The sequence below is a fragment of the Pararge aegeria genome, chromosome Z (genome assembly GCF_905163445.1).
Source record: "Pararge aegeria chromosome Z, ilParAegt1.1, whole genome shotgun sequence".
Taxonomy (NCBI): Eukaryota; Metazoa; Arthropoda; class Insecta; order Lepidoptera; family Nymphalidae; genus Pararge; species Pararge aegeria.
In genome coordinates, this window is record NC_053208.1 from 7,878,350 (window position 1) to 7,894,630 (window position 16,281).

At 37.0% G+C, this 16,281-nt stretch overlaps 1 protein-coding gene across 8 annotated transcripts in view; it reads right to left on the reverse strand.

Annotated features, from left to right (window-relative positions):
* Positions 1–446: 446 nt before the first annotated feature.
* The window catches only part of LOC120636345, a 30,744-nt gene continuing 14,909 nt past the window's right edge, over positions 447–16,281 (reverse strand). For 3 of the 8 annotated variants that reach the window (XM_039907777.1, XM_039907782.1, XM_039907776.1), the window contains exons 11-27: positions 15,468–15,596; positions 14,908–15,069; positions 13,366–13,483; positions 13,033–13,093; positions 11,856–11,939; positions 10,837–11,013; positions 9,897–10,127; positions 9,439–9,585; positions 8,542–8,909; positions 6,362–6,430; positions 5,926–6,078; positions 5,648–5,797; positions 5,376–5,507; positions 3,944–4,007; positions 1,749–1,941; positions 1,092–1,260; positions 447–595 (exon numbers count right to left, since the gene is read on the reverse strand). In XM_039907777.1, coding sequence (XP_039763711.1) covers positions 523–595; positions 1,092–1,260; positions 1,749–1,941; positions 3,944–4,007; positions 5,376–5,507; positions 5,648–5,797; positions 5,926–6,078; positions 6,362–6,430; positions 8,542–8,909; positions 9,439–9,585; positions 9,897–10,127; positions 10,837–11,013; positions 11,856–11,939; positions 13,033–13,093; positions 13,366–13,483; positions 14,908–15,069; positions 15,468–15,596 — 2,480 coding nt within the window. In that variant the 3' untranslated portion in view covers positions 447–522. The remainder of the gene's footprint in view (positions 596–1,091; positions 1,261–1,748; positions 1,942–3,943; positions 4,008–5,375; positions 5,508–5,647; positions 5,798–5,925; positions 6,079–6,361; positions 6,431–8,541; positions 8,910–9,438; positions 9,586–9,896; positions 10,128–10,836; positions 11,014–11,855; positions 11,940–13,032; positions 13,094–13,365; positions 13,484–14,907; positions 15,070–15,467; positions 15,597–16,281) is intronic. The other 5 variants (XM_039907778.1, XM_039907781.1, XM_039907779.1 and 2 more) reach the window with 5 other exon arrangements.

Below are 16,281 nucleotides of genomic sequence, written 5' to 3' on the forward strand. Positions count from 1 at the left end.
CAAAGACACATTCAAAACATTTGTGTCTGTGTTTGGTGTGTCTGGAGCGTCACAGCTCCAATGCATAATGGAGGTCTTTGACAATTGTAGTGTCAAATGTTATTGATAATATTTTTGCTCTGCAAGGCACGGATGTAAACAAAGTTAATTTACTAACTCCGGGCACACGTAAAAATCCCAGCACGTAGCTCGTAGCTCGACCCGGGAATCGTACCCAAGACCTCGTCATCCGCAGCCATACATGCTAACCACGTGTCCAAAGTTTAATTGTGTCAACATCTGTGATACGACTAAAGTGCCAGCTCTAGCTTATCGACAACACAATGTTTTTCAATTAAGTCATTAGAAATCAAGAAACCTAACTTGACATAACATAATATAAAAAAAACAATGAATAATTAACGGTTAAAATAATAAATATAGATTATTATTATACAAAAACAATTAATTAAAACGTGTGGGGTAATATTTTATGATTTTAACTTTTTAACTTGAATCCGACAGCGAGAACTGGGATATCCTTTATTCATTGCTATTTTCGGGCGACCTCCGTGCAGATGTTTTGCTGTTATCAGGCGAACGCCGAGCCAATTTTCTAAAAAATAATGTATTTTCAATAAACCTGTTAATGGTCCTTTTTTATTGTTATAATTGGCGAACAAAGCAGGTGGACCACCTTATGGTAAGTGGAAAACCATCGCTTATAAACAGGGCGACACTTCGCAGGGCATGTAAGGGACATGTCCTGTAATGTCTTGTGTCCATCGACCTGAATCTTAGGTTTTAAGCCTCATCCCCACCGCACCCTTCATACCAGAACACAGCATTGCAACACGGAAATAAGCAGGAGTACTACCCCGGACGAGCTCTATAACTTTGAATTTTATTTCTTGACTAAAAAAATAAATTGATTGAAAAGTAGGACTAAACGTTTCGACAAGAGCATTGTGATCGACCATCGAGACAATAATTTAATTAGCTTTCGAGACCTTAACGGTTATAACTCCTAGCTCCCGTTTCTAACACCTAGAACGCGCTCAATGTATAACAAAATGCCGGCTCCGCGAACTCGTGAGGAAATAACACAATACCTGGTCTGACTGAGGAAGCGAGCGGTTCCAGCAAATCGGCGCGGTTCGTAGTCCGGCGAGGCGGCAGCGCGGGAGCGAGAAAGATGGCGCACGTGCTCGCGGACAGTGGCGCGTAGCTGCTCTTCGCCTTGCACCCCGCTCTGCAGCCCCGTCGTCGCTGATACACCCTCTGAGAAACACAAAGCATCGCCCTATCAAAACTACGCTTACGCCGCTCAAACCGCTTGCTCGTAAACTGTGATCGGAATTGCTAGTATTATGGATCAAAATTTGCTGTTAGGCTGTTTGGATTCAATGATTGCTAACATCCTCACTAATAGTTAGTATAAATACAAAAGTGTATTTTATTGTTCAAGGACGAACAAAAAATCCTTCACTTACTAAACAAGTAACCAATCAACATTGATTTTTGACAGAGTTAGTTGAAAGGACGGAGAGAGAGGCTACTTATATCCCAGGAAAACGAACCACACATCGCCATAACTTTTCCAGCTGTGGGAATTATGTGTCCTTGGACTCAGAAAGCTGGGTCGCTGCCCACTGCGCCAGTCGGCCTTCCGAAGAGCGCTGATCACAGTTTACGTACAATTGTAAAAAATATCTCCTGCGCAGAGGCGCGAAGGGATATCAAGCTGTACCAATGCAAGCATGTCTCACCAGTGATGAACGCGTTCAATGTCGTAGATGGTCGGGACTGCCGCACGCAGCGGCGCTTCTTGGGCGGCATGCCCGTGAGATACGCATCGCTGTAGGGTTCGTCTGCATTAGCAGCCCTCTGCCGCTGGAGATCGCGCGTGATGGTGGGACCCCAGTTCTCGCCCCAGTGTTGCGCTATCTGCGCAGATGGTACCTACAACAATGGTGAAATAAAACCCGAGCCGACTGTTGTTCTAAACATTGCTTACGACACAACATCAACATGGTACCTATGTGTTGATTATTTGTTTGTAGGGATCGAGATCTTCAATTCAGAATGATAATTTTGACACACATACATACAGCGTGGATGAGGTAGCGTATATTACCGTTAAGGAACCTATTCGACTATTATTCTCATTGAACTTGGAATCGATATCTGCATTGTTTTGATGGATATTTAACTTTTTTCTTTAAATCGATTAAATCTATCATCATCATTGTCTTTCTCTGAGACAAATCTTCTATCTGAGTCAGCTTCCTAACTACTGACAGCTACTGAGAATGTATTGACAAATAAAAACCTAATCCCACATCCATGGGCTTCGAACCCATCTCGAGATCCGTAGTCGAGCATGCAAACTACTGAACCAACGAGGCAGCTATGTACCGAAATACGTACATCTACTTAGATACTAAGAAGATCAACACATAACCACCATTCGAACTTTTTAAAACGCCGTTTTGCATGCGGATACGGCATTCGTACACACAGAAATAACTTTTTTTGCAAGATTGCATGCAGGTCTTGCAAAAGAGTCAAAACTGTAATGGCCTTTATATTTTGCCTTTATGTCATGGTTTTGCTAATTGTTATTTTTTTTATATTTTTTATAAGTGTTTGCGGCTTCTATAAGATGCTACATACCACATTGATCGACTGGTATACGACATATTACGTTATATTATTATTGGATAAATTATTATCTGCTCAGAGTAACATATTTTGTTATATAAGGTATATTTAATAAACCATATGAATATGATGAAGACTGTAAGATTTTTGAGTTTTATAAAACGCGTAGGTACTTTTCCGGCAACATAAGTAAGTACTACGACATAAAGGCAATAAACACCTTGAACATTTAACAAAGATCAATCAAAATCAATTGTACCTACTTCACTCGTTACCTTAATAGATTAACTTCCTCCCTGGAGCCATATTTAAGCAGACTTTAAAACTGAATTAATAAACAATTTATTTTCAAATCTCATACTACACTTAATAAGTAATATAAACTGTTCAATAAATATTTAATTTACTTACGGATTTAAATTCGAAATATAAAAAGTTATGATAAAACATTCAAAAAGTGTAGTGTACAGTTAAGTCAGATTTTATTTTTATTTTCATACAAATAAACCTTCTTTTCTGAAATTTTTCATTTGTCGGATACGCTTATTTGGCGGGAAAGGCTCAATATGTTCGGGTCTGGGAGGCTACGGCCGTTACTAGTTATCACACTTCCTAGTACCGACAGACACTTTCCATCAAGAAGTTTTGCGTTCAGGCACTCTGGCATATAGTAACCTATTTGGGGTGTACTGACAAACCACTAACAGGTTAGCCCGTGACCATCTTCGACTGCATTGTAAATAATAACACTTCATCAATATTTCCCACCGTCGAACAAGTTTACTTTTTTTTAAAAAACTTATCCTCTATGTTACGTTTACTAAAGTCATCTTAAACATCAAAGAGTTGATGAACATGAATAGAAAATCAATTCATTTGTTAAAAATTATAAAACTCTATTGAAAAATTAGTAACAAAATAATACTGTGTTTAAAACTGATTATTGAAGTTTGCGTTACAATATATAGTGATAGTATATAATATATTAATAGTTCAAAGATTTTTTTTGTCACGATTTAATTAGGTAATTAATTAGGCATCATACGAATCGATAGAAATATTAAACTAACCCAGTAACATTAAACTTTAAGTTTCAATAGTTGCTTGTTAAAGATAGTCAAATAATATACAGCGTGTAAATGAAAACATAACTAAACTTTAATGTCGGAGTATGCCCAAAGAATCTTTGGTTGTGCCGCGTCGCGTGAACAAGTTAATAACTAAGACCCCAATCGAAAATCCCAACCATTTTATATCGGTATTTTATTAACATGTCAGTCTAAAGCCATATTATACTTACGAGAGTAGAATCGTCAGTAGATTCCGGCGGATTTTGTGGGCCGGGTCTGGAATGCCGGTTGACCCTGAAAACAACAACAGTATTAAACAAAATGTTATTAATAATGCCGGCCCGGCTATAGTGTTTGAGTGTGTACATCAGAGTGCATTTTTGTAGACAACGTCTTCATAGTGCCGATTCACCATCTGGATGCCTGGTATTCTTCTACTATTCGCAATACCAGATCAAGTGATAAGTAGTCAGTAGTCAGTAGAAGTCTACTGGGCACTTGCAAATTGTCGAACAATCTCCCATCATAGGTGTTACCGCCAAACTACAATCTATGGTTATTCAAGAAGCGGATAAACAAATTCCTTAAAAGCCGGCAACGCATCGGTGACAAATATGTGTGTTAAAAATGTCATACCGTCTTGCAGCTTTACTTTTCTCTTTATATTATTCATATTGGACCTTGAAGAAACGATGGCTATAAAAATGTTACCCTCTCCCAAGCAATTTTCTAGGGAGTGGGCTTGACATTTTTTATGATTTCACACCAAACTCTGTTAAAAGCTAACAAAAATTATTTTTTCTTGTTTTTGCACTTGAAAATAATTGTATAATCATTTTAATTTTTGCTTTAATTGTATGTATATATATGGTAAATATTATTAGAGTTAAGAGGAACAGAACTCCTCAGCAGACAGCAGCAAACCCCCCGTTGTAGGCTTAACTATACTAGATAAAGTTCTGCCACACGGTGTACACGACTAACATTGAAGCATCAGAAACCATTCCACTTTAGTTCCACATTATTAGTGTTTCTCGAACAATTGGTTAGTCACTTCATAAATTTAGCAGTTGACAGAATTTTTTTTAACTCTGTTCTAAACCTTTACCATAAAATGAGGAAATAGCAAAAGTGAACTAGCAACATTCCGCGGGTGTGAAATGAGACGTGCATGTATGGCTGAATGAGGATTCTGTGTTCTTAATTCAGTGTCTTCTACATACCAGTAAACTAACTGCGATTTTGGCTCTTCCTATAAGAGAGACTGACGGATGCCAATTTTTTTTCAAGCATTCAAAGTCGGACACTCATCCACTCACTGACTTCAGTCAACGTTGCTTACCTGTACTAGACCACATTATTTGCGGTCATTTGTTATATATAATTAAAAGAATAATTAGCGGCGGTAAGGTGTAATTAGCGGGCATTAGTAGCTCCAAGTTAATTAAGTTTATACATATTATATGTCTCCGACCTAATACTATTTATCACTGTTGTGTAGTATTTAAATTATTGTGCATTATACTTTCTACTTAATAAAAGTTATGAATAAAGGTGGATTGATTTAAATATTAAACAAAGTATAATTTGTAAATAAGTAGATAAATTGTGAAATAAGTTTAATTTAGAATGTATCTTCAATTTGGCAGCCTGAGATCTTACCTGAACCGACTACGACTTTGCATAGTCGATGTTCGTCCGTTCTGATCGGTACGGCCGGTAACCAAGCCATTGATGGGGCCGAGCGTGCCCGCAGCATTTGGTACGTCGAAAGTTGGATGGCGAGTGGTGGCCCTAGCGTTAATATAAAATGGCCAAAATTAGACAAGTGCCTTATGCTTTGTATTTTGGGCACATAATATACTATACACTTGGGCTTCCTGTTATATCTAGTCAAATTATATTATTGCAGTTTCTTTAACTTCCATTCTTACCTGCCCATTTGCCCCATACGTCCGCGCCCACTGTTACCGCGACTGGCTTGTACTTCGTCAGAGTTAACAAGAGGAGGACTCGGTGTGGAACTAGCAGTTACGGTTTCTTCGTTCCTTTGCCTCGACCCGGTGTTCCGGAACATATCCATCCTAATTTGATGATAGAATGTTAACGTACTCTCACCATACATACAATAATATAAGCTTTTTTTGTATTTTACTCACATAACTAAAATAGTAAATAAATGCGGACGGATAGAACTTTCTGAGTAATTTACCTGAACCGGCCACGGTTTAACATGGCGGAAATGCGTCGGGGCTGGACCCGCCTATGGCGAGACTGTGTTGACACCCGAGTAGCGCTTTGGCCAGACGTTCCTGGGAAGCCCAGGTCATCGTCGTCATCGTCTTCTGCTTGCCGCTTTACCTGGCTGTATTCCTCGGTTTGTGATGAATCTTGCCTAATTTAGCATGAAGCGTTAAGCAGCTCGCAATCATATGATGTCATTTAAGGTCAATAGAGATGGAAAATGCGGTGCCTTCGATGTTAATTTATTATGGCTGGGCATACTTCTAGACTCGTTCTTTATTGAATTAAATGAAAATTATGTATTTGATTGTGGTAAAAATATTGATATATGAAATAAATTTTAGAGATATATATATGTATATATATAGGTCCTCTATCAAATTAATAGATTAAAGCGTTAATACCTGTTTCTGCTGCGTTCCCTCATTAGTGCTTCCTGTCGAGCCTTAAGATAAGCAGCTTTTATTTCCGCACTAAGTATGCATGAAATTAAGTAAAAAGCATTTATGTTACATATAATGAGTATTAATAATGGTTGCGGATTTTTTTTTCATCTTATATTAGTAATAGAACTATTCAGTGTGAGCCCCATATAGAGTACACATATGAAAAGCGTAGATCAAAAGGAGCACTTTTCTTGCACGAGTTTTCATGTCCTGCATGCGATAAAACGCTTTGCAAGCTTCCTAACTAGAACTGGCGCATCTTATGTTTGGATTGTGATCGTACAAGAAAAGATCAGGAAGCAAAGGGCAATGAATATTTTAGCCTACATACAGTCCGCCATTTTGATTTTATCAAACTAAAAACTGCATTCACCGTTAATAATTTAAAAAAAGGTATAGCTTGCACTTTTACAAACAAAAAATTATCTAAGACGGCAGGAGGATCGTGGGCCAATCAAACAATTAAAATGAAGTTCTATAATATCATTACGACAACGCTTTCGTAATCTAGTAAAATATAAACAAGCGAAAATAAAATTTGTTTTTTTGTGATGGTAAGTGTCGTTATAGGATGGGCCGTGGGAATGTTTTGGTTTTTATACACGGATTTGTATTTTCTTCTTTAAGAGTTGTGTCAGGGACTATTTTTTGTTTGTTATGATGTTAACTTTCAGTTTTTGAAAGAATTATTCGTTAATGCAATTTTGAAATAAAATTTAAATGGCAGACGATAGGTAAGCCAGTACAATACAACATCTTGCTTGTGTAGATCTTTTATACAGCTACTTTTTGTAACTTATTTAAGAAGTGCACATTATACAAAGCTTGTTAGCATGGAGTTACTGGGCGACATTAAAAGTGTCAGTAATAATAGATTTTGAGAAATGATTATAGTATTCATAATACCACCCTTGTTGAAATAACTTGGAATCAACACTAATCAACTTTAATCAACATTAACCTTAAATGTAGTAAACACAGCGGATGTCACGGTTGTAACCGTCTATTTAAATGAATACTTTGTATATCTCTCTAAAGTGGCAAAAAAACGTTTTACCTCTTATTATTATGAATACTGCAATCCCTTTCGGCTTTCCAACAAACCTTGTATAATCATCCTCCGTCACTGAATAATTCTAATCGGGAATGATGGTTTAATTTGTAATTTTTTTTATGACTACTGACTGGTACTGAAAACACCTCTGGCAGAGAAACCCAATAACGTGCAATTTGGACTATACAATATTTACAGTGTTAGGAAAACTAAAAGAGACTTTACGAGAATGCTCACATGCAATGGTTCACCTGAAGAATACCCCGCCTATCTACCTACTATGTACCAACCTTGACGCACTTCAATATGTGTATGATATAGTATATGATCACCTCGGGAATCAGTATCGAGGTATATACTTTTAATATTACGCGAGTGGTATATATAATATAGGTCATTGCCAGATACCAGTATGGTGATAGGTCCAATAAGGAATCAGACTTGACAACGGAAGAGCGAAAGCGCTTTTGGTATGGTCGACATCAAATCTTGTTCTTGGGACTGGGATCCTGCTTTCTAAATGCGAGGCTGTGGGTGCGATTACCACAACTGGAAAATATTCGTGTGATGAACATGATTCACGGTCTGAGTTTTTCTCTGTATATTATAAGTATTTGTGTATATTATTCATTAAAAACAAACTAATTTTATTTAATAATTAAATACTCCGCGAAAAGCAGGAGAATTCGTATGGTGTAATTTATAATTTCTTCAATCCTTATACTCCACACCAAACAGATCTTGGGCAATGAACCCTCTACGCACGTTTCGCTCCGAAACCGGAGCATCCTCAGATGTTAACTTGACAATGAATAATTGTTATATGAAAAATTAGCCAAATGTGTCGCCTTTTATACCTTTTTAGCAAATTAAGCTTAATTTTCATAATCGTCAGTTATCTTAGTACCCACCCATAACACATGCTACGCCTACTTTTGGGTTAGATGGCGGTGTGTGTATAGTTGTAATATATGTATATTTATACCACCATTAAGACGCTTGAGGCCGAAGATGGAGATTCAACTAACCTGGTACAATATATTAATGTATTGAATTTACGTGGAACGTATTGTTTAAAACTTACTGTGCTCTCGCCTGGTCGAGACGTTCAGGAACATAATCACGACGGTCAGCGCCGGTGGAGCGAACAGGGATTACCGTTGATTCGTGACGATTGATTCTTGACACGGCATCGTCCACTGCCATTTGCCTGGCCTCTTCTGATGGTGCCAGCTCTGTGGAACTGTCTGTATTCGACTCTGTTTTCTCGGAGTCCTTTGTGTCTTCACTTTCGTCATTAACTTCCGCGTCGTCTGTATCGTCGGATTCATCGCATGTATCGGGCGTATGTTCTGTGTCTGGCATGGAGCTCATCGGCGAATGAACGGTGCTCAAACCTCCGGAAGATGTCGTGCTTTCAAATAGACTGCTGGTGGTTGGAGCCAACTGTGACTGTTAATTAATAAATTTCTAATATTATTCGACGGGCAATGCAATTTATTTATTTTACGATATGGGCTCTCAAAAAGGTAGGTATTTATGCATATAGTGCAGTCTGAAGAAAATAAAATATTACACCATTTTGCGTTTGACTTTTCGATTTTTGTAACTTACGGTTTTTCCAAGTCACGCGCTCAGCCTGCGCTTTTAATAATCATTTTATTAATTTTATGATTATGCCATTTAAACAATAAAATATATTAAAAAGTGCATATAATTTTCAGAAAGAAAAATATTGCATACTTGAATAAATAATTGTCATCTAATTTTAACAATCCTTCAACAGTTTACTTACAGTTGGCAGAGTAGAACGTTGTTCTGCGAGACCGCAAGCTAAATGACCATTAAGAAAGATCGCCTAGTTCAATCAGGCGATTTCACTTAATAGTCTTTTAGCCAACTTTTGGCAGTTTTTTCCTTCCATTGTGAAAATACTTTCCGAATCAAAGTGTTCTATTATGAGATCGCTAACTCTACGTACCGGGCCTGCCTGGTCTCTACGGTGTATGAACTGTGCAAAGTGTATCTTGTTCTGCTCCACACGAATAATCGCAGCATTCAAGTTCTCCATAGCAAGGCTGTGCAGCAGATCGCGCACCGGTTCATCCAAATTTTGAATCATGTCAACCTTTTAGAACCAAATAAAACATTAAAAAAAAATTAAACTTAATCGGTAAAAACATCCCAATATAAAAGTTTATATTTCAATTTAATACAGTGGGAAGTTAAAAGGCTGCGAATTGTGACGTTTATTTCGAAACGCGGACCCTAATTTCATTTAATGCTATAGGGAAGCGAGAGAATTAATTCCGTGTCAGTATATATAAAATTTTAATATTGATGTTTATTTTATGTACATTAAATGTGTATAAAACAGTAAAAAAGTCATTATACTGGAAATTCTACGCCATTGGTATCACGTCAGCATTTCAAACTTACAATAAACGAGTGATATATCTTCTTCAGTCCCTCTACCCCTTCCAAGCAGCAATACGAGATAACTCCGCAAAGCTCGTAGAACAAACGAGGGTACACAATGCGGAATCGACGAGAGAAAGCTTCTACATCGCCCAAAACCAGTACCGTCATGGCCTCGTTTAAGAATCGAATAAATACCGCCTTCATTGACGCGATCACATCGATATTTCCGCGCATCGGGGTGATTGTAACCTGGAATTAAATTTATCATTGTACCTATTGAAAACTCATTTTTAGCCAATATAGCGCTAGTTTAGTAGTATGTAGTTAGGTAAATGTATATAGTTAGGTATTATAGACTTTCTGGTTGGGTTTTTTGTGTGTTGAACATATTAAGCCATAACACCACCACCAGCCACCTTGAGTGACGATAACTTAGATTTTTTTTTAATGCAAACAGTGTAATAAACACTACATGGTTTTTTACATTTTCAATTTTCTTCTTTTTTCCATCCAATTCTTATTAATATTCGTTGAAATATTTTACTTCTTTGCAGTCGAAATAAAAAACAGTGCCAAATTTGGACATAAAACACATTTTATCGTTCATTTAAATATTAAGTTTTTATCTTACCCTGGAATCGAACCATACGACCTCGAACAAATTTCCTCGCAATCGAAGTTAAAAGCAGAGTCTGTAACTCGGTAATAAAACCCAGCTATGTTTGTTGTGGGCTCGTCTTAGACCAGGGCGCGTTTGGAACCCTCGTAGCTTTGGGTTTAAGTTGAACAAAGTTATCACCGTCCCCATACAATCATGTTAACATATTATGTGTATGAACGTTTCATAGGTGCCTAATAAAGAAATTTAGAATTTTGAGAAATTTTTGATCCCATTTAATTTTCTTGTAGGACAATCTACTATTAACCAAATAGCATTTAACAAGAACTTTTTACTCACAATGCGTTCAATGAATGCAGCGTGACGCTCGAAAATCATGTCAGCTAGTCGCTCCTGGGTGCCTTCCTCGTACTCTCCCTGCATCAAATCTCTCATATACACCTGCAGACGCCGGCGTAGAGGGATCAACTCATTTGGCTGCAGAGTACGTCGAGAGTTGAACGAGCAGGCCTCGCGCTGAAAAATATAAATTCGTTTATAAAAATGTACCTACAGTTCAAGATCGGTCGACATTGCAAACAGGATATAAAGTGGGTCGTGGCGGGGACACCATAGCGCCAAGTGTGAATTTTCCGAAGGAGCGCCATCTAGTTTAAATACTGGAAACTGTACTGCCACTAGATGGCGCCCTATACAATTGCCCTACAGTAGGCATCACAACACATTTTGAAAAACTGCTGTTGCTTGCTGTTTTATTTATGTATTTTATGTACATTTACCATTGTCGACCTACTCTCACTCTAAATGGTAATGTGAATAAGTAACAATTTTGCATCATTTATTGTGGATGTTAATGTACTAATCTATTAAACTAACCAAGCAAAAATTTGTCAACGGCTGGGTGTACGGAAAAATTATTATGTGTTTATGCTTACACCTTTAAATTAAGACCTATGATAATGACCTTTAAATTAAGACCTATGATAGTATTATGTGTAATGAGTTAACAAATAAAAAAAAAATTATTGAAAACAAACAATCTCACTTCGAATATGAATAAAAATACATACATGATACATGATTAGTTAAGTACAATATTTTAGCCATTGTCCAAAATAAAAATTATTCCATTTGCGTCAAAATTAGTTAGCATAGTTAATTAGGGGAAAATTATTTAAATCTTTACTCCAGTAGCTTAGGATGATTAAGTAAATTTAACCTAACTTTTCTGATTAAACACAATTTTGCTAGTTTACTAAAATAGCCTGGGCTTCAATTTTTCCATTATTGGCGTGTCGGAAATTGGCATGTTTTAAAGCAAATTCTGTTTATGAGGTAAATAATTAGTGAATACTTACCAGAGTCACTGTAACAGCGATAACCAATGATTCGTGATCAAAAGAGTGCCTGTCGAATCTATCGTACAGAGTTTCGACATTGTTCTGAAAAAATCATTACATTAATAAAAGTATTAATAGAATTTAAAAAAAAAATGGCCTACAATAGCTTTTTTTCCCTTCGCCGAAGGGCATCGTTAATCATGTATCCAACAATTACTCAATAAGACAATTCTAGTGATCTTCACACACCATATAGACTCAACACCAACTCTACTCAATTAAAATTGTTAGCTTTATGTCATAAACAAGTTGTTTGATATGTTGAACCGTGGGCAACGCGTATTGCACGCAAACTAATAGCCAAAATTATTAATAGTTCATTGCCATAACTTAAGATGCTAAGTGCTATGAAATGAGGTTAAATGAAGTCAAACTATTAAAAATATATTTAATGTAGTTTATCACAGCTAGAAAAATATATGTTATTTTCGACCATATTTTTAATCAAATGGTTATCCACTTAACACGATTTAGTAACATTTTCTCTATATAATTAAATTACAAAGTCACCACTAACGAAAGTTTTTCTTCGTTATTTATTAAAATATTGGTTTAAATAAAAATACTTTAAGTACCTATATACCTAAATTATTAAATAGTTGGGTTGTTTCATATTGGTGTTAATTACTAATTTATACTGATATTTCCTCCAAGTGCGAGTAGAACATAAACAAAAATATGAAATTTAATTTCATCAAAATAAAACCCGTATATTGTAACGCCGCATACTAAAATGGAATCTCATCGGTCATCGGTAATGTCACAATACACATATTTCATTGAATGAATGCTTTTATTTGAATAGGGTCAACGTGGAGTCAATATCAAGTGCATAGGCCATGAGCCCAAATATAACGTATTTGGGATCTGTTGTAAATAGCAAAGGACACTACTTAAACCTCTTTTTGCGTCAGGAGATTAAAAACATTAAAAGTTTACAGGCTAATATGTAAAACCTACCCCAAATAACAAGCTATCGTTCGCAAAAAAAAAGGTAATTAAAACCGGACTGAAAGTTTCTGAGATTAAAGCGTTCAACACTTAAAAAAAACACTAAGATGTCGATCTCTATTACCACCAAAAATACTGTGGGCGCTCGTTGTATCAGTGTGTACCAATCATGTATGAAACTTACCTGAATACGCGTATATTCATTATCAAAGTGGATCGGTCCACCGGCAGCAATACTCTCGTCGCTGTAAACGAGTGATATAGTTAAAGAAACGCAAACATATTAAACCACACATATACATATATATAGACACACACATATAAGAGTTTTTGACTGGTGGGAGGCTTTGGCCTTTGAGTGTGGATAAAGCTGAGGGATAAGATAAATTTATATCCTTTTCCCGGGAGATAATTGACCCTGCCCGTGCTAGCCGTGCAGGTGAGATTGCGGTCAAAGGTTAATATAAAAAATATTTCGTATTCGTCTTGTTTATGTGTTGATGAATATGGTACGTACCGACGACGTTGCAGTTGGAGCCTAGCGTGGATGCTCTCGCACTGCAAGTATCTATCGTAGACCATGTTGAAGACCGAAAAGGGCTCGTGTTGGTGCCTCGTAGCGCGACCACGGGGATCTGTTAAAAATGATTATTGCATGATTTATTTCAAGAGAAATGTTATTTTATAGTCCAGCCAGCATGTTGGAAACGATTCATCATGCACATGATGCATTTCAGGAATAAAAACACAATCCCAAGGTTGAAAAGAAGGTATGTAAGCATTTGTTTATTTTTAAACAGCTCTCCTGTATATTATAATATTACTAGATATTGCCCGCGCTGCTGTCCGCTGAGGAGTTATGTTCTCTATCTCCAAACATATTCATCAGATCTACACAAAGTTTGGCCAAAATTAAACACACGTTATCACCTCTATAGTACAAAAATAATTATTTAAATCGGTTATAATTTGTCGGAGTTATGGTGTGAAATCGCCAAACACTTTCATTCCCTCTCCCAAAGGAACCGAGCTCAATGTCGGGATAAAAAGTATCCTATATTGCTTCTAACACTTCCAAGAATATGTGTATAAAGTTTCATGAGGATCGAAAAGTTAAGTAATTTTTGAGTGAAAGCGTAACAAACAAACTTACATTGACATTTTTAATATTAGTAAGGATATTACGTGGAATTAAAAAAAAAAATATTAATAAAAAAATATTGTTTAGTTATATAAAATGAGCCTTGATGCCTGAATATCTTTTTATAAATAATAGTTTTGTGTAGATCTGATCACATTGATCAGATCTAGGTGTGAGATAGAGGATAGAAACTCCTCAGCACACAGCAGCAAATCCCTCATATAAGGCTTAGCGATACTGAATACTTTTTTTTTTAGAACTACAACTAAATTGAATGCCACATCAAAAAGCAAAATCAGACGCAGGCGAGTCGCGGGCAACAGCTAGTATGAATATAAATATACTACGACAGTACACACATCGCCATCTAGCCCCAAAGTAAGCGTAGCTTGTATTATGGGTACTAAGATATCTGATGAATATTTTTATAAATATAATACACATAAATACTTATAATATACAGATAAACAGCCAGACACTGAAAAACATTCATGTTCATCACATAAACATGTTTCCAGTTGTGGGAATCGAACCCACGGCCTTGGACGCGGTAAGCAGGGTCACTGTCCACTGTGCCAACCGGCTGTCGAATTAATATTACTGGGTTATGAATTACAAAAGCGAACATCAATATCAACATAGAAGCAACGTCAAAGTGTATGATGTTGACACAACATTGAACGTGCCTTAATCTCAAGAGATCTGTCAATACACATTACCGATTTTATTTTTTTGTAAATTCGCTATACAAATTAAGACTCGGTGCTAATTAGATATTATTTGTATAATTACTTTAACCTGGTCGATTGGCATTTGCCAAATTCGGATATGCGTTTTGCTCGGTATTGGTATGATTCTCTTGAGATCGTTCCTGGGTCTGATTTGAGGGTTGGGATTGAGGTGGGGGTGGACCTTCACCTGGGTTTCGAACTTGGTTTTGGCCTTCGGCTTGCCCTAGGTCAAGACCCGGGGGCGGTGGCACTGCAGCGTGCACCACGGCGTCCACTCCTGGGGGGAACCCCTGACGTAATACTGATGCCACAATGTTTTGCAACATGTCAGCCGTGTGGGAGAGGTCCGCTGTGAAATTTTAACTTACATTAAAATCATATGGGTTAAAAAGAAAAAAATAGCGCACATAGACTATAACTGTTATGTATAAAATAACGTTCGCGATTACCAAATGAAATACCACATACACACACGCGCGCATATATACAAACAAACACACCCACTCACACACAAACATACATACACACACACACTCACAATCACTCACAAGCGCACACGCACACGAAAACGCACACGCAAATGCGCAAACATGCACAGACACGTGTGCGGACAAGCGACGAGTGCTATCCACTCGTCGCTTGTCCGCACACGTGTCGACGCATGTATTTTTTTTTAATTATAGGATTTGCAACGCATGGAATGTTAATAATAACTATGTGAATCTACAACAGTTCGAAGTGCATTACCTCCGCCTTCGGCCGATTGAGAAGCGCTCGGAGATCCGCTGTCGATGGGGACCTCTTCCATACGCATCACAACTTCAAGGCCCCCAAGATAACCAGATGGCCCAATTCCTCTAAACAGATTGTCAAACTCTACAACAAAAAGGCTCAAAATAAAAGGACAATCAGCAGGCTCCCGCCGATAACACTAAACACAAGCAACATCTACGTAATTATAATATACAAAGCTTGTCACCAATACAACTAGGCAAAAAGAAGGATATAAAGTTACCTTCTTTTTAATTGATAAAATTATATTAATCAAAATGTCTTGACCGCCTGGAATGGTGCCATGTCAGCTTTTGGATATTTTGAAATTGTTTCTGTATCGTTTGGGGGCAATCTTATTTTTAACGTTTTTTTTATAGGGAAACATCCCTAGTTTTGGCTGTAAAGCTCTATGACTGATAGTTATCGAGGGCCGATTCCAGCCTATTCTATATCAAATTTATTAGCAACCATGAAAGTGTTTCGTGAAGACACACAACATATACAAAACATGAACAACATTTTTCAGTATTTCTTGGAATTGGTAGTAAGTCGTAGACAAGAGGAGAAACTGGTGATAAAAGTAGGCATAAGTAGAAATTGGTAGATAATGTGGAAGATAATTTGATAAACACCAAGAATATGTTATGTGTAATGCTAGAAATTGGTAGAAAGCTGTAGACAGTGTTAGCAAATTATGGACAATGGTAGAAAGCAATCGATAATGGTAGACAATGGTAGAAATTAGTAGAAATTTGAAACACTGATAAATAGTAGTAGAACATCAGCT